This window comes from Panthera tigris, chromosome B4, assembly GCF_018350195.1.
Source record: "Panthera tigris isolate Pti1 chromosome B4, P.tigris_Pti1_mat1.1, whole genome shotgun sequence".
NCBI lineage: Eukaryota > Metazoa > Chordata > Mammalia > Carnivora > Felidae > Panthera > Panthera tigris.
In genome coordinates, this window is record NC_056666.1 from 82,050,123 (window position 1) to 82,073,451 (window position 23,329).

General features: G+C 46.2%; 3 protein-coding genes across 7 annotated transcripts in view; all 3 read right to left on the minus strand.

Moving 5' to 3' along the window:
• CS (citrate synthase) overlaps positions 1 to 4,461 on the minus strand; it is a 31,784-nt gene extending 27,323 nt beyond the window's left edge. Inside the window, exon 1 of one of the 2 annotated variants that reach the window (XM_042992541.1) lies at positions 4,329 to 4,461. In XM_042992541.1, the coding sequence (XP_042848475.1) occupies positions 4,329 to 4,364 (36 nt within the window). In that variant the 5' untranslated portion in view covers positions 4,365 to 4,461. Of the gene's footprint in view, positions 1 to 84; positions 310 to 4,328 lie in introns of those variants that run through there. The other variant, XM_007081499.3, reaches the window with a different exon arrangement.
• Positions 4,462 to 5,620: 1,159 nt separating this feature from the next.
• CNPY2 (canopy FGF signaling regulator 2) lies at positions 5,621 to 8,729 on the minus strand. The gene is made up of 6 exons (XM_007081501.3): positions 8,616 to 8,729; positions 7,914 to 8,026; positions 7,646 to 7,761; positions 6,378 to 6,581; positions 6,123 to 6,219; positions 5,621 to 5,756 (listed from the first exon to the last, which is right to left on the minus strand). Exons 2-6 carry the CDS (start codon positions 7,999 to 8,001, stop codon positions 5,713 to 5,715), a joined length of 549 nt encoding a protein of 182 aa, XP_007081563.1. The 5' UTR covers positions 8,002 to 8,026; positions 8,616 to 8,729; the 3' UTR covers positions 5,621 to 5,712.
• Positions 8,730 to 9,532: 803 nt separating this feature from the next.
• On the minus strand, positions 9,533 to 23,172 carry PAN2 (poly(A) specific ribonuclease subunit PAN2). Of its 4 annotated transcripts, none has more exons than XM_042992538.1 (26): positions 22,958 to 23,172; positions 21,916 to 22,311; positions 19,079 to 19,248; positions 18,845 to 18,965; positions 18,605 to 18,682; positions 17,954 to 18,221; positions 17,256 to 17,598; positions 16,961 to 17,057; positions 16,013 to 16,132; positions 15,677 to 15,796; positions 15,280 to 15,408; positions 14,953 to 15,152; positions 14,708 to 14,841; positions 14,465 to 14,571; positions 14,177 to 14,275; positions 13,986 to 14,059; positions 13,734 to 13,881; positions 13,292 to 13,435; positions 13,101 to 13,160; positions 12,783 to 12,873; positions 11,818 to 11,975; positions 11,575 to 11,718; positions 11,263 to 11,442; positions 11,042 to 11,135; positions 10,569 to 10,766; positions 9,533 to 10,227 (listed from the first exon to the last, which is right to left on the minus strand). In XM_042992538.1, the coding sequence occupies exons 2-26, from the start codon at positions 22,195 to 22,197 to the stop codon at positions 10,193 to 10,195; spliced, it is 3,594 nt and encodes a 1,197-aa protein (XP_042848472.1). In that variant the 5' UTR covers positions 22,198 to 22,311; positions 22,958 to 23,172; the 3' UTR covers positions 9,533 to 10,192. The 4 variants fall into 4 exon arrangements, with proteins under 4 accessions (XP_042848472.1, XP_007081566.2, XP_042848471.1 ...); XM_007081504.2 differs by having other exon boundaries at positions 14,708 to 14,844; XM_042992537.1 differs by lacking the exon at positions 22,958 to 23,172 and adding an exon at positions 22,747 to 22,896 and having other exon boundaries at positions 14,708 to 14,844.
• Positions 23,173 to 23,329: the final 157 nt, after the last annotated feature.

The following is a 23,329-nucleotide window of genomic DNA, read 5'->3' on the forward strand; positions in this document are numbered from 1 at the left end:
GGGGAGGGAGACCCTGGCGCTGAAGGGCCTGCAGTCGTCTGAGCCCCACCCTTGGGCCGCGCGCTCCTTCCCTTAGTTGCTCACCTTGGCTCCAAAGAGCCGGGCGGCCGCAGTGAGTAAAGCCATGACGGGCGAACTCGGGGATCTGGTGGGGAGGGAAGGAGGGGACAGAGCTGCGGCAGGAACGGGAGCCGCCGCCGCTGCAGCAAAGGCCGCGCCGACGGGTGGACAAGGTTGAAAGGAGGTGGCTGAGGGAAAGGGTAGACAAACCGGCGGCGGCGCCCAGCCCGGGGTCCTCAGCGAGGCCCCGCCTACTGCCCGAACCCGCTCCCGCCCCTCTCAGGGGACTCGCCTCCGGATCGGCCATTGGTCCGGCGTGTGTGTGGGCGGGACCTGAGCCATAGACAGCAGTTGTTGCGGGCAGGATTGGACCGCCTAGGTTAGGCTAATTAAGGATGGGCGCGGGGGAGGGGGGGGCGTGTAGGTGACTAAGTATGTGCCTGATAACTCAGTTAACTTCCTTCTTAGGCTTCCCTCTTGCCCTTAACACATTTGGGGTTACTTCTCAAGTTAATATGAGAGAAAAAGTCCCAAGAACTCCGACCTTGGAAGGTCCTCGGAAGCCAATCCTTTAATATACTATCACAGCTACTGATCATTGCCGGCACCTCCTACCCCACTGGCATACTTTCTTAAAGAATGTCTTTGGTCAATGACTTAATGGCCATAGAGGTGCCGTCATGTGGACAGAGGCTATGATGCCAGAGTTAGCTGCTTGATGATCATTTGAGGTCAGCAGAGGCCATAGTATTATAGATAGTAAAAGACCCCAATATATGGAGAGGGAAAGCAAAGGCAGGAGCCTGAATATATCCAGTGTATTTATGGGCTGTCAGTTCTGCGTCTGGTGCCAGGAAATCCAAACCTTACAGATGCCCCCATAATATGAAGGCTTCCAAGGGTGCCAGGCTCAGTTGGTGAAGCATGCCACTCTTGATCTCAGGGTTATAGGTTCGAGCCCCACATTGGGTATAGACATTACTAACATAAATAAAATCTTTAAAAAAAAAAAAAAAAAAAGGAAGGCTTCCAGCACAGGCCAAAACCTCTGGGCCCTGGGCATTAGTCTCACTGCCATTACAGTCACATAACCCCAGGCAGGCAGCCCACCCCACATCTAGCCATAAGATCAAAAACTGCAGACTAGCCCCTCATCCAAAATTAGGCATTAAGCATCCTCCCTATTTGTCACATCACTTCCTTCACTCCATCACTCCCATAGAGCCTCTGGACCCCTTCTCCTACATGGCTGTCTTGTATACACTTATCCCATGCTTCCCAGAGACCATTAAATGAACCTCAGTACTAAATTGATCTTCTACATTGCTTTTCACTAACTCATCTAGGTAGACAAGACCTCAGGACCTTTCTACCTCCTAAACCCATCACTGTCATTGACCTAGGTGCAGAGGGAAAGTGACCCAAGGACCAGGACACCTAATCTACAAACCCCAAGCTCCAAATGAATAGTCCTTTTATCTCCTCACATAGCAATAACAAGGTTCAGAAGTCTCAGTACCATCAAACCAGGTTTAGATAGACCCACTTTATAAAGAAACTAGTTTATAGCTTGGACTTGGGGAAAGAGAAGGAGAAACCACCATTTTCTCTTCCCAATTTTCCTTGTACCTAGCTTCACAACTTACCAACCAACACTCCTCTGATTCGGAAATCAGATTGGTAGGTCTTAGGAAAGAACTACATGAAGAGAAGCAGCCAAGCAGTGCCCCAAAGGAACACTGACCTCAGCTACCTTCTCGGTGACTTCAAAGCTCCAATGATCAATATTTGCTCCCAGTTTAGCATCTCACAGAGGATTTCCTCCTAACCCTAGAATAGTCTGGCCTGGTTTCTGCTCTCTGGTTAATTATCCACAGAGACTAACCAGAGGCCTGAACTCCAGTACCCCAAAATACAAGAGGCATTTTCAGGATGAGGCTACCAAAGAGTAATTATTGAGTGGCCATAAGGGTAACCTATTTTGGAGCTCTAGTCACTGGCGGGAGGGTGGGAAACAGCAAAGCTCTAAGCCTCTTGACACCATGTCCTGGAGCCTAGTGCTATGACTACTTTATGGACTTGTTTTGAAGTTGTTTAGTCCTGACATCCAGTCCTATAACGCCAGTGAGAAAGCCCAGGGATCAGGACTAAATGTGATCTCCCAGAAGCTAGCTTAGAATCTCTTTCTAAACGTGAATGGGACCTGGGGAGGAGATAAGAAAGTTAAGGGAGGATTGGCATGAATAAAGCAGCCAAATGAGCTTTAGGTCTAAATACAACTAAGTGCCTGAGAACTAGTGGGGCAGTGGAGAGAAGGCTGAGCACTGAGGTCATCTTGACCTTGGGAGGACCTCTTTAAAATGGACAGAGGTGATGGTGCCCCCTGGTGGCTAAGGGTAAGTGGGAAAATGCAGCCTAAGCTTCAACTGAAAAGGCCTGCATCAGTAGATCAAACTCCTGTATTTAATAGGTAACTAAAATTTATTGAATACTCATAATTTCCAGGTACTATCTAAATGTGGTACATGCACTATCTTAATTAATCCTCACAAAAACTCTAAAGGATGTAGGTAATGTTAGTATCTCTAACATTAGTTAGTATACAGAGGAGGAAACCAAGGTTAGATAAAGTATTCTGCTCAGGACCATAGCTTGTAATTGCCCAGAAGCTGTACCTTAACTACTAAGCTGTACTGTTTATATGGTGATGACTATGAATTATCAGCTGTAACTCAGGAAGGGGACTTCTGAATCACTGTTAATGGTCTTCTGGGCACATCAACTCAGTGTGTTCTGTATTTTAAATATTTTCTAAAATAAGGAATAATCTTACTCAACTATAAAATGTTTGTACATCCATACCTGAAATACATGATAAATTGGTGACCCTCCCAGAATATATAAAGGTAGGAGAGACAAACACTTAACACCTAAAATGACAGTGGGGTAGAATGGGTTTCTTATTACAATCAGTCTGGAAAAATATAATCAGTCTGAAAGGAGGATATAATGCTTTTTCACTCCCTCCCCCCTGCCCAGTGCTTTTTCATTATTGATTATTAGAGTCAGAGGGCATGGTAGTTTTCAAGCAAAAGTACTAGTGTACACAGCCACCAGGAACTACATGGAGACTCCACTATAGGAATGAGATAGAAAGACCCATTGGCCTAGGGATAAGACAATTGCTAAGGTTGAAGTCTTGATTCCCTAAGACACAATCTCTTTGAACTTAGTTTCTTCATCTGTAAAAATGGGAGCAACATCTATTTCTTAGAATTGTAGAGATTAAGTAAGGTGTATGTGCTTGTTATAGGAGTATTCAACATAAACTAGTTCCTTTGCCCTGGCTATTCATCCCTGTCCTGTATTTAAAGGATTCTTGTCCTTGCTCTGAATCCTTTTTAACAGCATAAAAATTCTCTAAAATTTATTTTTTAATTTTTTTTAATGTTTATTTATTTTTGAGTCAGAGACAGAGCATGAACGGGGGAGGGTCAGAGAGAGAGGGAGACACAGAATCTGAAGCAGGCTCCAGGCTCTGAGCTGTCAGCACAGAGCCCGACGCGGGGCTCGAACTCACGGACTGTGAGATCGTGACCTGAGCCGAAGTCAGACGCTTAACCGACTGAGCCACCCAGGAGCCCCTCTAAAATTTATTTTTAAAGGACTGGGTTTTCACATGATAAATCTCCTACTCACATCCAGATATTATTGAAAACTGTATCTGAGAATGTTTCTTTCAGTTCTAACATTTTACTGATAAACTCATTTAGAAGGCATCTAAAGCTTAAGGTGTAACCAGATATGCAAGGTTAGCATTTGATCTACCAAAATACTGGGCTAGCATCATTTGTTGTAGGGAGCCTCCAGAAACATTCAGATAAATTCATGGATTCCTTGTGGTAACTCGTGACATGAATAAAGAGATGTGCAAAGAGTATCCTCCTAACCTTCTGAGGATCAAGTCAAGGAGGATAATGTCCACTCTTCCCTATGTAGGACACACCCCTGTGTAGCAATGGCAAAGACTGTTGAGCTGGAGAGTTCTTAACAGCTGTACCTTGACAGACTAGTGAGGTGTATCACAAGTAATTTATTACCAACTAACATTACTTTATTAAAGCTTGTGAATTATTTGCTATTTTGTACATTAAAACAATTTTGAGTTCCCTATAAGAGTACTTCCGCACTTGTGATAAGCTCTCTGATGGAAGAGTTAAGTTTTTAGACAGGAAGCAGGCAATGGACAGAATCCTGGGTATACTCACAGGGGTATGAAGAATGTGAACATTATTCACGTGCATCACAGAAGAAAAAATAGTAACAGCTGGTCTGGAAAACAGACTTGACAGGATACCGCATTTCTTATGGCTGATGAGAGAAGAAGGAATTAACACTAGAACCTGAGTTGTCAACTAATATCAGGATACTTGCTCTGAACTAGTTCATGTGTTAGATTTCTCAGGGATTTGTGACATGAAAGCCTTGTTGAACACATTCGCTTTGTGTGTACAGGGTATTAAGAGAAAAAAAAGACTTAAAACAGAAGCTACTTTACAGCTATATTAGATCATATTGACAGTACGGAACATTAGCCTCTTGATCCAATTTTGCCACTAAATACAGACCTTCAGGACCTGTGGTATCTCTAGGCCTCAGTTTCTTCATCTGTAAAATGGGCAGAGATGAACTATATGACCTCCAAGTTCCCTTTAGATTCTAAAATGCTTAATTTAAAAAGTCTTCAAAATGTTTATTCAGTTATTCTTTCCCTGAGGTATTCCTGGGATAGAAGTGTTCCATTCCAAACCCTGAGATAGACATACCTCTGGATCAAGGTGTTTAAGAAGCTCCTCAAAGAAGGTATCCTTTAGGTTTCCATCCCTATGCCCCAGTACAGAATCTCTACACATAGAAAGTGGGGACAGACTTACAGTCCAGACTGACAGATGGAGATGAAAAAGGTATACTTTAGTGCTACAGGTTCAAATCTAAAAGCTTAGACCAGCAAGCAAGGGCCTTCATTAAATAACATCCCTTACCTCATCTCTCCCTATCTTATAAAGCCCTTACTTTTCAGATGAGTTGACCCCATCTATTTCCACTTCCTGTCTGCTACTGCTGATCCCTCCATCTGGAAGGGCAGGGAGGGAAGAATAATGCATATCCATGATTTCCTTCAAGACCAAGCTGTCTTAAACTTTATGTTTCATCAGTATAAATACAAGTCATTTTTAGAATCCCATACTACCATACACTTACCTATGTTCCCTTGCTTATTCACAGAGGTTCCTCTTCTCTCCACAGACTCTAAACACATGGTATTGAGTAGGCACCAAATAAATGCTTATCTAGTTTTGAGTCCAGCAGGAATCTCAGATGGCAAAAGAATGAAAGCCTCAGGCTCCTCCTACCTTCATGCTACACCATTTCCAAAGCACTTCCTTCCCTTTTCTTTCCTGTCTGGAATCCCCTATCTTCAAGCTTAACGTAAGGGTTGATTCTGGATATGAAAAGACAACACAGTTCATACTTTTGGTTTCACAATTTTTCAGTTCATTTCAATAAAAACATAATATAAAAGGCATTGCCACCCTCTTCCCCTCCTGGGGGTGATCCATCAAGCCTGTCAGTCTGGGCCGCTCCAGTGGTTCATAGCTCATCATGCGATATGTGCAGGGCATGGTCACATAGATCTGCAAATAGCACATAAAAGTTTGAAGGAAAATGCCACTCTCATACTGATATATGTCACTATCAAGAAAATGCCCCAAACCAAACTGGCACACACACCAACCACCATTTTTTAGAGCATATCCTTTTAGATGACAAAACATTCCCACTATCCTTTCACTAGGATCTCAGGTGAGGGAGCCACAAATTCTGAAAGCTGACAGGAAGAGAATAGAGAGGAACAACCCAAGTCTCTAAGTCATAGGTAATGGAAGTTAATTCTTGAGCTATTATCAGAGGATGGGGGATAGGAGGTAGAGGAACATGCTAAGGAATGTGCCAGGTTCTAACGGGCTGTGAGGACAGGCAGTAAAGTGGGAGTAGTTTACCTGTTCGCTTACTACAAAGTTTGTCTTTAACATTGTCAGCCTCTCGGGAAAAGAATTCAATGAGTTCATCCTCATATTCCTCCACAATGCTCTCACACTGTCAACCCAAGGGAGAAATGAATGAGAGAGGGCAGCAAGAAGAGGCCTTTTGCCTCCACCTCCAGAGAGGAGAAGGACATTAACATAGCTTTCCGCTTGGGCTGTCCAATAACTCCCCTAATTTTCAAAAACCAGCTACCCATTCCCAAAGCTCACCGCAAACTTGAGAGTGCCACTGATGTCTGAATCAATTCGGATGCCCTGTAGGTCCAGTTCATTGGATTCTCCATTCCGGCCCACTACACGTACGTAGTTCTTGCGGTGGGTGGAAGGGTCAATTTGTTCCCCATACTCCTTCATCCGGTCACATACCTCCTCTAGCAGCTCTGTGAGGTGGGCCTCTGATCGAGCATAAGGCACCTAGAAATGTCCTCAGCCTTGGTTCATATTCTTCCACCTCTGCACATTAGTAATTTATATCCTTACTCTTCCTTCCAAATCTAGTTCAACTAACTTATTCGAAAAAGCCCTCCCTAATTAAAAACAGTACAGCTTATTCGTATGGTTCCAAAGTGCTTTCAAATATATGATCTTATTTTACCTCATTTCACATTTCTAAGAAATAAAACAGGTGTCATTACCTCCAAATTATAGATAAACAGAGACCTCTTTGATAAATCCTAGTTGACTATGTGTTCCTTTCCTTTGAACTCCCTTAATTCTTATGGGTGTAAGCTAATGATTTTATTTATTTGTATTAAATGAGATTAATACCTGTCCTCAATAGGAGCATAAGAGAGGTAGTGTAGGCTTTGAGGATAATAATTATAAAGCATCTCACAAACATCATAACCTTAACTTTTCTTTGTATACTCTCCACTAGATGTAGCTTTGCGTATATGTTATGTTTTCTACTCAAGTATAAATTTCCTACATACAGGGATATGGCCTTCTTTTTCTCTTTTGTACGTATATAATCATGCCATAGTGAAAACATGAGTGGGGCGCCTGGGTGGCTCAGTAGGTTAAGCGGCCGATTTCAGCTCAGGTCACTATCTCGCGGTCCGTGAGTTCGAGCCCCGCGTCGGGCTCTGTGCTGACAGCTCGGAGCCTGGAGCCTGTTTCAGATTCTGTGTCTCCCTCTCTCTGACCCTCCCCCATTCGTGCTCTCTCTCTGTCTCAAAAATAAATAAACGTTAAAAAAAAAAAACTATAAAAAAACATGAGTGACATGAATTACGGATGTGGAGGAGGGGGCTGATCAGGGTTCCCTGTCTACTAATAACTACAGCAGAAATAATATTAAGGTTTGGAGCCAGGAAGCACATAGGGTATAAGCCTCCAGCCTCTTACAAATGTGATAGCCCAATATTTTAGATACCTTTCTGGGTCAATATCTATTAAACCAAGGTCCTTCTTAATCAGTTGAGTTCTCATTCAAATTCAGAGTGAGCTACTTTATTTGGGGGAACAGTAACAGTTACCTCCACCACTGACTGGCTGCCATCTGGATTGATTCGGAAAGAGCCCATCTGAATGGTCTTCTTGGGATCCACCTGGGCGATTTCCCACTCTAGTTCATCCACCAGAGCCCTGCAAGCTGGTGTGAGGGGAGAGGAAGGAGGAAGAAGGGGAGAAAGGAAATCAACCCAGATATTTCCATTCATTCTTCTCCCAGACCCTGTATCTCATGCTCTCCCAAGGCTCTGTCTTCCCCACCCTCCTTCCTCTCATTTCTCTTTGTGCTCTTACCTCCACAATGTAGATCCTGGCTCCTCCGAGCCCAGGCAGTTCCCAGCAGGGCCCCCAGAAGCAGGGCCAGCCAACCCCAGCCTTTCATCTTTAGAGTAATGGGGTTGCTCCACCTGAGTTAAGGGTGGAATAGAGCATAGGTGTGAGGATTCGGCTCCATTACCCCCACCCCGAATCCTACATTACCCCCACCCCACCCTACAAAGGCCTCAGTGTGACTCTGGCTCTACTTTTCAGGAAATGGCCAGGACACAAAGGAGCTCCTCTGTTCCAGCGCTTGAGGACCCGGATTCCACCCCCAACCTTCCCCCCCCCCGCCCCCCCCCCCCCCCGCGGTGAGTGAGAGCGCGAGCGAGGGACTTGGGGCTCAGTCCCAGACACTACGTCGACAGGTGAGGCCCCAGATGTTGGTATTCAGGGCTATGTGGCAGCTGCGGAACGGAGGTTGGCGATTAACTGAGGACGAAGGCACAGAGAAGCTGCCGGCAAGGCAAGCAGCTGATTCAGGCCAGGAGGCAGAAAGGTGGTGGGCAGAAGAACACTCTATACCTGGGGCCTATTTGGACCCACCACCTTCGATTACTGCATCCCCACCTCCAGCCTAGAGCTTTCCCGTGCGGACCAGCCCCCTTTCTGAGGACGCCGCCATTGCCTTCGCTCCAGTCCATTCCAGACCCTCAGTGCCACTCGCATCCGTCCCACCTCTGCTCCCAGGGCCGCCGCCGTGGCCCAGGCGCTCGAAGACGGCCGGACTCTCACTTTACTCCCGACCGTAGCACCTGGCTGCGGGGGAGCGAGGCTGTCCAGGCTTCTCCAGAGCGCTCCGCCACTTTCCAGGCAAGGGTGACCCAGCGACTGCCTGACCCAGCTCCCCGCACTCTAAGCGGCCGTCTACGCACGGCTCCGAAGCGCTGCCGTGCGAGCCCTACACCGGAGACCGACCCCAAACCCGCCCCTCCAAACTCTCGCGCGAACAGGCAGCTCCGGAGCGGCTTCCAAGCTGCAAGGACCCCGGCGGATCGCAGAAGGACCCAGACTTGCGTGGCGAGCAGCTCCACGTGACCACCAGGGGTCAGCCGAAGAATAGGAGTGGCCTGAAGCAAGGACAGAGCCGTTTGGCGTAAGGACGCGGTCAGAGGCACGTGGGTGTGCCAGTCTAGGTGGGCTAGGACCTTCCAAAAGAAAGGTACCCTGCTAGCCCGTGAGAAGCCCTGGTTTCAATACCCCGCAAACTACATCTCCCAGGAAGCACCGCAGCACTTCACAGATCCTGTTAGTAGCTACAAGTCTTCAGATAACCTAAGACCTGCAGTTTGTCAGTTTCCCCAACTTTCCTTTTCCGAGGAAACCATACTGTGCATCTTACAAGAATCTGGTCTTAAGGTAGTAGGCAGCCATAGCAAAGAGCTAAAAATAACTGTCCAGCAAAGACATAACTATATTCCTCCAATAACCTTAACTTTGGACTCCAGAGCTTCACCTTCATTTCTAGGTGGAAATTTGAACGCTTGTTTTTTTCCAGTTGTTATAGAAAGCCAACACAAAGAAAGGAGAGGAGAGCTTAAGTCAGAGCATCCTACACTTGCAGGTCTCTAGTGACATAGATGACAAGCCAGTAATACTTTTTTTTTTAATTTTATTTTATAAAACATGCATTTTAAAACAAAACTTTAAAAAATAACAAAACTTGGGACAGGAGAGTGGATGGAAGACAGATGCTTCTCAGCTGTCAGCAGGAGTGAAGACAGCAGTCAAGCTGTGTCTAGGACCCAAAGGCCCTTTTGGCAATGATGGTGTTGGCAACACTGGTTTGCTAGGGCCACCAATATTCGATGTCCTGGTCCATCCAGGCATCTCTCAAGCAGTCAGAGACTTGAGCTCTCTTGAGCTACTGTTGTATCCTATCACTAACCAGGACTTCAGTCCTTAGCCAACTAGGAACTGAGAGTACTGGTTCCATACTGGTTCCAGGAGCGTTTTTTTGCCTGGATATTAATTACCCAGGATATTTATTGAGAATATCAATTTCTTTCCATTTGGGTCAATTCTAGACTCTGTTTCTGGCCCGCTATTTTGCAAAGAATGAAAAAGGAATCTGGCACCTCTTCCCTTTACAGCAACTCTGCTGCATTCCAGTTCTATTAATAGCACCATCTGTAGACCCTGAGCAGGTCCAATTCTGGAAGCGGGCGAGGACTAGCCAACTTGGGAAGCCATCTCCCAGTTCTGGGGCACAGAACACTGAAGGGAGAGGAGTAGTTCACTGGGAGAGGATGAGGTCAGAGGGCCAACACTGAGGAGAAGACAGCTGCATCTGTCAGAGACAAAATCAAGAGCATTGGCTCTTAAGGTGAGTGCAGAAAAAGTGCCTGGAATACTTCTTATGAAGGAAAAGAGGGCAAACCTGCTCCAAACATTTTAGAATTAGGCAGGAGGAGGTTAGGATCAGTGCAGACTTTCAAGAATACAATCTATTTCACTGAATGTTGGGAGGATTAAATGCTTTGTAAACCACTGAGTGCTTTACAAATGTAAGGTAGAGTTGGTACAATTGTTAACATCACCATCATCATTATTATTATCATGAGTATAATCTTCACATATGCAATCAAAACCCACCCTGTCCACTTTCCCTTGTCCCATCCCAGGCCTTACTCTTGGGACTCGTCTGACCCTCAGGCTCAGGAACCTTCCAGTCCATCTTTCGGCCCTTCTCATAAAGACCCTTGAGCACTTTGTGGAAGGATTCAGGCTCCGTGCCATTTTTGCTTAGCTCCAGATACTTTCGGTAGAGCTGAAGGGCTGTACGGGCATCCTCAATACTGTCATGGGTTTCCCCTTGAATCTTCAGGTCTGAGGGAATTAGAGGTGGAATAGTTTGGAACCTAGCAAAGGAAGGTAAGAATACGTCCCATACTCACATCCCCTACTCCCAATAACCAATAAAAAAAAACTTGACTACCCGTAAGGGAAAAAGCCAAACACCATTCCTAGTGCAGCGGGATACTGAAGTTACTTAAATCCATTCATAACTCTCACCACTAAGGGTCCTCCCTACTCCCCTCATTCCAACACTTTTTCCTGCTCTTAATGAGCACCATAAGGGCCTACAAGGTACACCAACTCACCTAGGAAGTACCAAGCAAGGAACCGCAGGGAAATCATTCGTTTTCGGGGCATGTGAAAGAGATAGACAGTGTCAAGGACTTGGTCCTTGGGCACCTAGCAGAGATAAAAGAGTGGGAGACTGAGGGTAGGTGATCCATAACTTCTCATTCTCCAAAAGCACAATGTATACCCTAAAGGGCCCATATTCAAAGGAAACTCTTAAAAACAGCCCTGCCCGAACCATGAGGTTGATGACCCGGAAGTCCTTCTGCAGACCATGACCCACAAACTTGACTCCAATGTCTATAAGAAAACGAAGCTTTAAGTAGGTAGACTTGAGAGTTGTGAGGTGCTTAGAGGAAATCTTGGCATCTAGGTCTCCTGGCTTAATCCCCGAGTACTGAGTCAAGTAATCCACCACCTAGGCATAGAGAAAAGGAGAAGTTGCTCACGAAGTGAGGTGCAGAGTCTCTCCCTGCTACTCTTCCCTGGGTTCTAGAGCACTCTACATAAGCACAAGGTCTGTCTCACTTGTACCTCCATATCCTAGTACCTGCTCCTGGGTAGAGATGTAGTCATCAATGAAGGGGATACCCTCATTGGGTCCCTGGCCTCGAACACAAGTAATCCTTGCTACTGACATCTGGCTTGGTTTGATGGTAGACTTGGTGCCATCACTGCGTAACTCTGCTTCCTCCTACAGGAGAAGAGTTGATAAGGAAATCAGAGAATAGCTTGCGATGCCTAATATCTCCAGAGTTCTGTGCCAACACCACACCCTTTTGGTCTTGGTTACCTCATTAAGAGTGACAAACTCAGCATCCAGGCCCACCAGGTCCCCAACCTGCGGCATCTCATTCAGCATCAGTGGAATAAAGGTAGTATGTGTTTTTCGCTGCTTCCGTGCTAGTGAGGCTTCAGCCAGCAGGACACTTGCCTCAATAGGGTTCTTGACTGGAAGGGAAAATCCAGAAGACAGATGGCTAGTGATAAGGAAGTAACCAGGGGAGGGAAACCCAGGATGGCTGACCAGAGACTGGGTCTACACTGTGATCTCTCAATAATCAAAGCATGTGAATAAGAAGATTGTGTCTGCTGAACAGACAGATGGAATAGGTCAAATCAGAAAACTAAGAAATATGCTAAGAGAAACAAAAAAGCAGAGAGGAAAGAATAAGACTTTGACTTTTTTGGACTTTAGCTTAGAAAATCCAGAAAAACAAAGTTACAGGGAAACTATGGGTTTAAAGGCACCAAAAAGGGACCTAATAAGAAGTCCATCTGCAAAAGAAGAAAGTTTCACTTGGGAAGAATTAGACTCAAAATCAAAACCTTAGCCCTTTTTGACGTTTATTTATTTTTGAGACAGAGAGAGACAGAGCATGAACAGGGAGAAGCAGAGAGAGAGGGAGACACAGAATTTGAAATAGGCTCCAGGCTCTGAGCTGTCAGCACAGAGCCCGACGCGGGGCTCGAACTCACGGACCGTGAGATCATGACCTGAGCCGAAGTCGGACGCTCAACCGACCAAGCCACCCAGGCGAAAACCTTAGCCCTTTTGATCAGATTCCCCCCATCACCTCTTCCCCTCTACACCCTCAGGATCTCCACATTCTAAATTTAGAGCCTGATGAAACAGGAATCTCTTTAGTATCACCCCTGGAAATAATAACACTGGCTACCTATCCTAATCTTAACAAGATCTCTTCCAAAAGACCAATCTAAGCTGCTACACCCTTCTGTCTACTCTGTACCACTTACTGTTCAGGTTGTATTTGGAATTAAGATTCCTTTTGACGTAATAAAGGATAGCAGGCACTTTCCAATTCATGTCAAACTGCACAGCTTCATGCTATAAAAGAAAAAGCACTTCATGGTCTATATATAGATGCCCCTTTTTCCTTTTTCCCAAGCCAGAGAGAAGACAGAACTTAGGTGCTATTTTTAGTTCTGCTAACACTTTTTATTCTTGAGGACCCCTCCCTCCCTCCTGAATCTGCCTGGCATTCTGGAGCACTGAGGATGAGAATTCTAGGAAAAGGGGAGATGAAAGGGGGAATGGAATGTGTTACAACTAACCTTATCAATAGGTTCAATAAGAAAGTCATTGAAGAGATACCACTGCTGGTGGGTAACACCCTGTGGAAATACAGAAAAAGATGATAAAGTGATAGCTGGACCACTCTGACTCAGACTCAAGATAAGGACAGACCTGGGACTCCATTGTGGCTACTACCAGGGGTGTCCCTGCCTTGTAGTATCTCACTCACCTCCTTGCGCTGGTGGTAGGTCTCTCCAACTTTGATGTGAGCCACCAGGCTGCCCCCTGTGCGTGAGTCCAGGATGTGTACCACAGTAGCCATCAGGTCATACACAAAGACACCATGCTCCTCCTCTGCCCTGGCTGGGCCCCACTGTGAGGGGGGTACCCAGGCTGCTAAGCTAAGTTTAAGGATGGGGAAGGAAGGGGAATGGGGATAGAGGATAGGGAGTTTGGGGGACGGGGATGGGGGACCAGGGTGGGTTATCTCCATCCTAGCCCATCTATGACTCAATACCGAACTGAGTCACTCTGGAAAAGCCCACAACTGGTAAATAACTTGGCTTTATTCCCTTCCTTTTCCCTATACTAAGTTCCATCTTCCCCTTGCCCTGCTTCTGCCCCAACCTTCTCTCCCTTATTCCCCCTTCTCTTCCCAGTTGTTCAACAACCTGTATCTCATCCCCATCAGTCCAATTGCAAACATCCAGCCCTTTATTCTTGGTCATCTTCATGCGAATGGAGAAAGGAAGCCAGACATTCTTCAACTCCTCAATGGAGGAACACATCAGCACACCCTCTGGACTCCCTAGTTCCTTCCTATCAGGATAAGAGAATTAGAAATTCATTCTGAGATCTAGCCAGTGACCAGAGGAGCCACTGGGTAGCTCAATCCTTTGACTAACCCCCCAGACAGTACCTACCAATCAGCCAAAGCAAACTCTTTATTCTTAGAGATTTCCCCACCATGCTTTTTTATTGCCATCTTGAAGGCAACCTGAACACAAAGGAAAAAATATCTGATTGCCCAGGAACATTAATCATATATTGAGCAGAGAAGGGAGAGAAAATTAAGAAGTACACCTAAAACCCTGCTTCCAGACCTGGTCCTTACCTCAGCCTGCATTCTCCAGAAATCAGCTTCTTTCAAGCTGTTCACCTCACAGTTGATAACAAGAATATCTGGCAGATGGCGGATGTTGCGGGTCTGAATCTGAGAGGAAAAAACAAACAAGGAATGGCAATGAGCCTATGGGAAAGAAACCTGGATGGGAACAGTAAAACCTGGACCTGCATTTTCAAACTGAGGTTCCTCCCACTCCCTATAGATCCGTGGATGGTGGTGCTGACATAGCTAGTCCCAGATGAAACCACACCAAGTCCCCAACATGGGAGGACTCACCGTGGGCTGGTACTTCTCGCAGTTGTCGCACCAGGCCTGTGTATTCTGCTCCAGGCAGATGCTTCGCTTCAGCACCTGAGCAAAGTCACAGTTCTTCCCGGTTTTATCTGAGGGGAAACTGGATGCTTCACTCTAGGTTCTCCCTTCTGCCCATTATTAGCCTCCCAACACCCTCTCCTTGATGTTATGGGACACGTGAGGGAGCCTTCCCAACCCAGCTGCAGGGTATACCACTGTTGCTACCCTCGGGGTAGGAGAGCGTGAAGAGCAGGGTGGAAGAGGCTCGCACGGTCTCACTGCCGCAGCGGCAGAGGCTGCAATTCTCCATCTCACAGCTGAACAGCTGCCCAATGACAGAGTCCCCCGATGAACAAAAGCTGCTAAGGGCAGGGAAGGCAATACATGCACATGGAGACAGTTAGGACACCTTCTAAGTCACAGAGGGGACTGTCATGGTGGCTTTAAATACTCATGTTCCGATTTCATACCTGCCTCCAGCACCTCGATAAGCCTGGGGTACTTCTAGCTCCTGCATATCCTGATGCAGTTGAGTGAGAATGAAGCGATTCCACCTCTGAATAAGCCTGGCCAGATTGCCTTTGCCTGAAGCCTCATCTGAGTCAGCCAGGATCAGACCAAGGGCCGAAGCCTCAGGAATGGTGCGGAATGCCCGAAGAAAATTACTGCCCTGGAATCCAGGAAGTGTGTTGGTAGAATGGGGCAATTTTCTCTTTTGTGGCCATTTGCACAGCAGTGTCCCTGCCTACTGTCTACCTCCCTTCCCCTTTTATTGTCCCAGGTCTCCAGACACTGACCTGACAAGGGTCACCTCGAGAAAGATCCAACATGTGGAAGAGGAAACCCAGCTCACATGCCAGACAGAACTCCTTCTGGCAAAGATGGTTCTGGATAAGACAGCGAACGGGCTCCAGAAAATAGAGCACCTGGGTGGGGAAGAGCAGGAGAACTGATACAGGCAACTAGTATGGAGAAGAGAGATGGGATGGTTAAGAGAGCCGATAAAGAATACAAATCAGGAGTCTACTGAAGAATGGAGCACACAGAAGAGACTTGAAGGCTGTGAAGCAAGAAAGAATGGTAGCGGAGGCCATGGCAAAGTGGGCTTGGTTGGAGAGACCTGGAAAAAGAGCAGGGAGTATGGGGACACAAAGAAAGGCAGTAGCCATGTTCAGGTTGCAGGAATATCCTTACCTGGATCATGCAGTTACAGTAGGCATTGGGGATGTGGGGCTCTAATCCAGCAAACAGGGTCTTATTGTAGTGTTTGAAGTCAAAGTCCTCCAGCCCTAGCTTGGAGTATTTGATGGTTACCTGAGGCAGAAATAGTCTGAGCAAAATGAACGTATCCTCAGAGTCCCCTAAATCCTTTGCAGTGGTCATAACCTTTCCCAAAACCTCCCTCCTGAGTCCAGGTGGTAGATGAAGGCTTCTCAACTGAGTCCTTCGATCCTTTCTAGTATGACCCCCTTTTCCCAGGGAACCTTTCCCCACATCCCACAGGACTCCTTCCTTGGTAACCCCCAGCACCTTGCGGTATTTCTTAGAGACCATGTGGAGATGTAGCTCCTCTTCCCGCCCTATCGGTGACTCAGTGACCTGGCTGAAGCTGTCAAATTCACTGTCTGACTCCTTGAGTCGATAAGGAATCTAGAATTTTTAAAAAGAAGTAATTTTGTTGGATGTCTTAATTATCTTTGGTTTCCCCCCACCTTTATCCCAACACTGAATCTTCTACTTTCTTGAAGTTTCAGCATCCACCGCGTCCTTTTTATTCCCACTGCCATCACCCTACCACACCACAGCTCGACAACTGTGATGGCTTCCACGCGTGGCTCCACACACACTCTGTTCGGCATCCCGCTACCAAACAAACTCTCCCAAAATGCCTATTTCAGTGTGTCACTTCTCTCCCTAAACACTGGTATTAAGGCTTCACAGCCGGGTCCTTTCCAACCTCAATGTCTTACTATTTCCCAGTACTCACCACCACTTCAGCCAGACTGGTCCAATCACAGTCCCGGTCAGACACACCTTTTGCAGTTATGCTTCTTGAGACCTTTGCTAACACTGATCTCTCATCTTGAATATGCTTCCATGTTACTTTCTATTTACCTATTTTTAACCAGCTCAATATCCACCTTTTTCAGTATGTCTTCCTTGACCACTCTGGCCCAGAGTAACATTTCCCCTCCAAACAGCCCTGGCAGTGAATGCTTATAACATTCCTTTAGCATTTAACAATAGAACAAATAATTTGTTACAGACAGGTCTTATCTTCACTAACCAAATACTAAACTTCTTAATAGCAAAGACTCTATCTTCTATTCTGAATTCTCCCTAACACCTACCATGGTACCTCAAAAATCCTTTACTGACCAACTAAAAGCAAAAAATGCTGAGAACTAGTAAAGAAACAAGACAGGAGAAATCCCAGAGGGCTGGGCTGGGGGCTGACCCTCTCTCCTCTGAACATACCTGATTGCGCAGCCTGGTACGGGGGTTGGGTGCATAGCCAATGAAGCCCACCTTCTTCATGGTGCGTAGAATCTCTGCATCCACAGGGGGTGCTCGCCTATAATGTAGTACAGTTCTAGGGCTTGAAGTTTGTGGTGTCTGCCTATCTAATCCCCAACCCCCAAGGAGCCAGAAAAGAAGAAAGTACTGAAGGCACACAAAAATCAGGAAAGGAGACTACTACAGGGCTTACAGAGAAGCCTAGTATCTTGGCCCTTTCCCCCTCCCTCCTTTTGACCCAGATGTAAGGTACAACCTGGGAGCTGGAGCGGAGTTGGCAGCAGGCCAGTCAGAGAGAAGCGTGTCAGTGGTGAGCGGGACAGGGATGAGGGAAAGAGGCAGCAGGTCCTGGCTCCAGTCTAGGGGAGGCAGTGAGTCCACGAGACAGGGCAAAGCAAACTCCGTCTCACGGGAGTAAGGGTTGAAGGAAGGCTCAGGGGAATCAGTCCAGAGGTGTACACAGCCCTCAGAATCCCCAAAGGCCAGGGCCTGCTTGCTGGCTGATACGTCAAATGTCATTAGCAGAGGCCCCACAGGGTTCACATGAAAGATGTCTGCTGGGTTGGCCAGGCCTGTGGGCTCACAAAACTGGCACTGCCCTAGAAGAGAGGAGGAAGCATTATGACACTCCTTTTCCCTCGTATCAGGGAAAGATGGGGCCTAAATTCATGCCTAGAGATACAAATAATACCATCTGATGCCTTCTCATAAACCACAGGCAGTTTTGTTACCCAGTAAAGTTGTTCTGCCTGCTCCACCTTTATCTTTTTCTGTGTTCTTCACACTCAGGGAGAAAATAAAAGCACTAATCTCTGACCAAACCTAAGTGAGACCCTGATAGCCCACCAGAAGTTACTATTTCCTCCAACAAAGAGGTTCCTAGGAGTATACTCCTAGTGTCTACTTCTCCTTCGGTCATCAACCCCTCCTACCCCTTCCTACAGTCCTTCCTACCTGACTGGGAGATGATAGCAAGTCGAGAAGTATATGTAGGGATGAAGCGCAAGAAGGCAGGATCCACATGTACTTGAAGTGGTGTGATGGCACGCATCATGCGCAGATCATACACCTTGAGGAAACGGTCACAGGCCAGGCCAGTGAGGCGGCTGGAGAAGCCACAGGCGGCCAGCAGGTTGCCATGCACATCAAAATCTGACAGACTTCCTGAGAAAGCATCAAACTCATGCTCCACCTTAAAAGAACGGAGGTCTCGCAGGGAAACCTGAAGAAGAGATAACTCCGTTATCTGCCAACACTGTTATCAGGAAAAGTACCCACCACCTACCTAATCCTGTGAGGCCCCTGCCAAAAGAACTAAGGCTCTAGGATATGGGCAATTAAAGCACAGAACAGGCAAAAAGAGAGGCCAAGAGCTGGAAGGGACTCCAAAGAGAATTCTTATTTACTCTCTTGCCTCAAAGGTATCTAGTTACAACAGAAGGCATCAGCCTGAAAGACAGTCTAGTATAACGTGGCTGAGTAGGAACTCGGGTCACTCCTCCTGTGCCTCCAACTATAGCCCCAGAATTGAGGGAAAGAAAGAGCTCAAGCACATGTCTGATGAAACAGGGCCATGTGGTAGGAGGAAACATGGAACCGAGCCACCTTGCCAGATGTGTGGCCACAGAAGAAGAAGCGATTTGTCTGTCTCATGATGGTGACTCCAGGCGTCTCGACTGCATACTGGGGGACAAAGCAGAAAAACCAGTGAGAATAATTCTTCCCACAGACCAAAGGAACAGAAAGACTGCACATACATCTTAGGCATGTTCCCAGTCTGGGCATATCCCTGACCCCCCAAAAACCTCAGGTCCTGCCTGGGTCTTTCTTTCCCCAGTCTTATACCTTCTGAGTCTCCTGGACAGTATTAAGGTCAATTTCCAATATGTGGTTCTGCAGCCCACCAACAAGCAGAGTGCTGTTGTCAGTCAGTAGGAGACTGTGCATATCCTCACTCTCATCCAGCCTGTAGGGGAAAGGAAAGGCTAAGGGACCAAGGTCTCAAAAGTTTCCAATCCTTTAGACTTCCCATTTTAGGAGGGACTCTCTTTCCCAGTCCAGAGCTGAGAAGCCACTTACAGGTAATCAAATATAATGAGGCCCCCACGGGCCATATACTTGAGGTTGTTCTTGGTGAGAAATAGGATACCATTTTCCAGGCTCTGGATCTGTCGAATGTCGTCACTGCCATTGACCTGAAAGGATGAGTAACGCTCCAAGGCGGGGCCAAAAAATGAAGTGGCATGGCCCTGTGGGGGACAAAAAAGATGAGACACACCCTGAGTGGAGGGGCAGGGCCACCCCAGATACAGGTCAGGGACTGGAGACATTGCTCAACTTTTCTCCATTCTTGCTTGGCCTTTCTGGCTAACAGCAACTAAGGCATATGGCTAGGGACCAATCTAAGTGACAAAGGCATTGATAATAAATACTATCTTATGTTTAATGCTTCACAAAGTACTTTTGTAAACTCTACCTCATTTTGCCCTCACAATGACCTTGCTGAATAGATAATGGTTCAGTTGGTTAGAACAGTTTCGGGTCAGGGATGTGAGTCCAATCCTCCACTGGCCAGCTGGTTTTCTTATGTTCCATATTCAAGTCTTAATCTCTACCAGCCACCATCTGGGAAATGTGCACTGTGGATCACAGGCTGGAATAGAGAGAATGTGAAACTCATTCCCCCCTTGGCTCCTATGACATCATTCACTACTGGTTTCGCTCCTCTTACCTCATACCTCCTCTTTATGTGCTTCCCTTCAGACCACTCTTGAACCATGGCTATTCCCAGTCCACTATTTTCTCACTAGTCATTTTAGGTAATCTCATCCTCTCTCAAGGTTTTAACCATCAGTCTTCTAACTGATGGATCCTAACTCCCTCCTCTAGCCCAGACCACTGCCTCAAGCTTCACACTTACATATCCAAATATCTACTAAACATCTCTCTTTAGATATTCCACGAAAACCCAAACTCATTACATTCTAAATTAAATTTGTCATTTTACCTCGTTTCAATTCTTCTTCTAACTGTATTCTTTATGGAACCATGATCTATCCAAAGGACTAAGTCACTGGTAGTAACTTGTCTTGTTTACTTCCTAAGTATTTCCCAAATCTGTTCTACATGTCTACAGTGCTTCATTCAGGCTTTCATATTCTATGTGAACTGCTACAATAACCTACAATCTAAGCCGATCCCACTGAGTCCTGCCATGTTCCCCCTTAAATGAAACTCTATACTGCTACTTCAGCATTCTAAGATGCAAACCTAACCTTATCATTCTGGATAAAAACTGTCACTGGTGTGAAAGATCAAGTCCAAGCTCTTTTAACACAGCATATGAGGTTTTCTAGAATGTTCTCCCCCCAGATATCTGCATGGCTTCCTCTCTCCCTTCTAGACGACTTAGAATGGACATCCTGGTCTGTATCCAAGTCTCTACTCAAATGTGACATTATCAGAGAGACTTTCCCTGACCAATTATCTAAAACAGCAACACCTCCCACCCTTCATTACCTTAACCCCCTTACTCCACTTTATTTTCCTTAAGGATACTAAACACCTAATATATTATAAATGTATTTTTGTTGCCTTTTTAAATGCTTATTCCCAATCTAGACCATAGAGCAAGGTGTGGCACCTAACAGGTGCTCAAAAAACACTAGTTGAATGAAGTAATGTCTAACTTTTCAGACTTACTTCCAGAGCAGTAAACCCTAATTGCTTGTAGTTCCTGTAATCTGTAATCACACTGTATGGTATCTTGGAAATCTTTATCCTGTTGCTTTTGCCAAGACAGCATTTTCCCCTCTTCTTCACCTGACTCCTACTCACCTCTCAAGAACTCACTTCAGGTGTCACTTCCTTCTGGAGGGCCTCTAACCCTTCTGCACCCAGTAAATATTTTTACACTGGCACTTAGTAGTTTATATCTTAAACTCATAATTAGTTTATATCTTAAATTCATAATTAATAAGTAAAACAGTTTAGTTTCTTCTAAAGTACCATGAAGTTATCTGTTTATATGTGTATATATATATATATTTTTTTTTTTCTCATTGTTCTGTAAATTCCTTGAGGGCAAGAATTATGTTTTATTGTTTTATTCCCTGGGCCTACCATAGCAGTAGACCCTACCTACTGAAATGAATGTATTATCAAAAAAGTACATTCTTTCTAATGAAAAAAGCACAATTCATGCCCTATGGAAGGAAAATTAATAAACCAAGAATGTTATTTCTTACAAAATCTTTGAGCTCTCTAGCATACTGGCGATATAGATACACATTAAAAAACATTAATATTGGGGTGCTTGAATGGTTCAATCAGTTGAGCATCTGACTTGATTTTGGCTCAGGTCATGATCCCAGGGTTGTGGGATCAAGCCCATGTCAGGCTCTGTGCTGAGCATGGAGACTGCTTAAGATCTCTCTCCCTCTGCCCCTCTCACCTGCTTATGCGCTCTAAAATAAAAATAAAAAAGAGTTAACACTGATAACTGCTCTCAGAGAGATTAAAATCAGCCAAAGAAGACAGAATGATTCCATGTAAGATATGCAGAAACATGTGTTAAACATTCTACAGTTATAAAAATGGAAACAGAAGAAAGGCATTAGAGATTGGATTTGGACACTACAGACTGATGGGTACAGTTATCAAGGTTAATCAAAGCTTAGAATGGGCAAATTGTGGTAGAAATGGGATGACTTCTGAAAAAGAACACGTATGTAACTTCTTCCTGGATCATATGGCTCCTTCCACTCCCTTCCTCCTGATTTGACTTAGAGACCTAACTAACTCTCACCACCTCAACTCAGTTCTGGCTCCCAGTAAAGCAGCTGCCCTTGGGCTAAAACCAGATAAAATACCTCCAACATCTCCTTTCAGCCCTTACAAAGGGGTACAGTTCTTACCCCGTGGCTTCCCACCCACAGCATCTCCTCGTGCAAGTCAAAGTGGGAGACGGAGACAGGCACACCCACTTCAGCCACCACACTGTGCAATTCAGAGTAGACACCTTCCATTATGTGCACTGACTCCTGGACAGGAAGAGCCTCCAAGGCCACCCCCTCCGGATCCAGCTCCACATTCTGTAGCAGACTTGGGTTCAGGTGGGCATCCAGGACAGGGTCCAGGGCAGAATGCATGGCCGGGGCATACTCTGCCAGTCCAGGGTCCAGACCCTCGAAGTTCATGACGACGATGGCAGATTAGACCCGTGTCACACCCTCCCTTGCAACGGCCCTTTAAGATGTCTGACCCAGCCTTCAGCAGGATAGCACCAGTGGGCCTAGAATGGACATCCTGGCCTGTAAAGGGAAAGAGGTAGCTGAGTCAGTGATAGGTAGGCCCAGGTACTTGTATTTAGTGTGTTCTAGATTATATGTGCAGAAGGGAAATGAGGCAGGGAGATGTGAGAATGCCAGGCAGGAGATGAAGCAGGCAGGAAGGGGATGCGCAGTAGGGTAGAGGCGGAAGTGTTGTCCCTTTTTCTCCTCTAGGCCCTCTGTACTCCCCCACCACCCCACTATCTAACCTAAAACATGACTTCCTTTTCATCTCCCTTCAGGCCTGCCCACTTGCCTGGTTCACCCCAGAACCATCAGTGAAAAGAGCAGCGACTGTGGGACAGGAGTTAAGGAAAGGGGCTAAAATGCTTGTTTCCCAAAATTAAGGATGGGGGGGGGGGGGGGAGTGGGAGGTGAGAATAAGAAGTCGTTTCCCAGAATCCCCTGCAATGTTACCCAGGATTCTCCAGGGAAAAATAGTAATGTCCAGCTACCCACAATTGGGGCGGGAATGGGGGGACATGATGAAAATGGCTAGTTACCCACAATTCTCTAGGGGAACCAGAGAAATCAATTACCCAGAATTCTCCCCCGGCGGAGGGGAGGGGAGGGCTTAGGGCAGGGGTCAGATGTGTTCTTGGGATGCTTATGGGGATTGGGTCATTACCAAGATTTCTCCATGGCGGATATTTTGGAGCGCGTGGAATTAAAACGAGTAGGGGGAGAGCAAGCGCCGTCAGCTCCGCGGGAAATTCCAGTTTCCCCAATTCTCCCCCGCGCCTGAAGCTCAACCAAACCCTACCGCGGAAAGGACGGCGGGCTCCCAGTCAGAGCTTCCAATCAGGAAGGGTTTGGAGCTCACCTAAGCCAATCAGAAGGAGCCAGGTACAGACGGCTCCGCGAGAAGACGCGTGACGCGGGTATTGGGCAAAAATAAGGTTACGGGCCGCCAATGGGGACAAACGGTGTCAGATACTGGCCGCATTTGGTGTCGTGAAACGTAACTCCTCTTTTAAGCTTTCTTTGAATAAAACTGGAG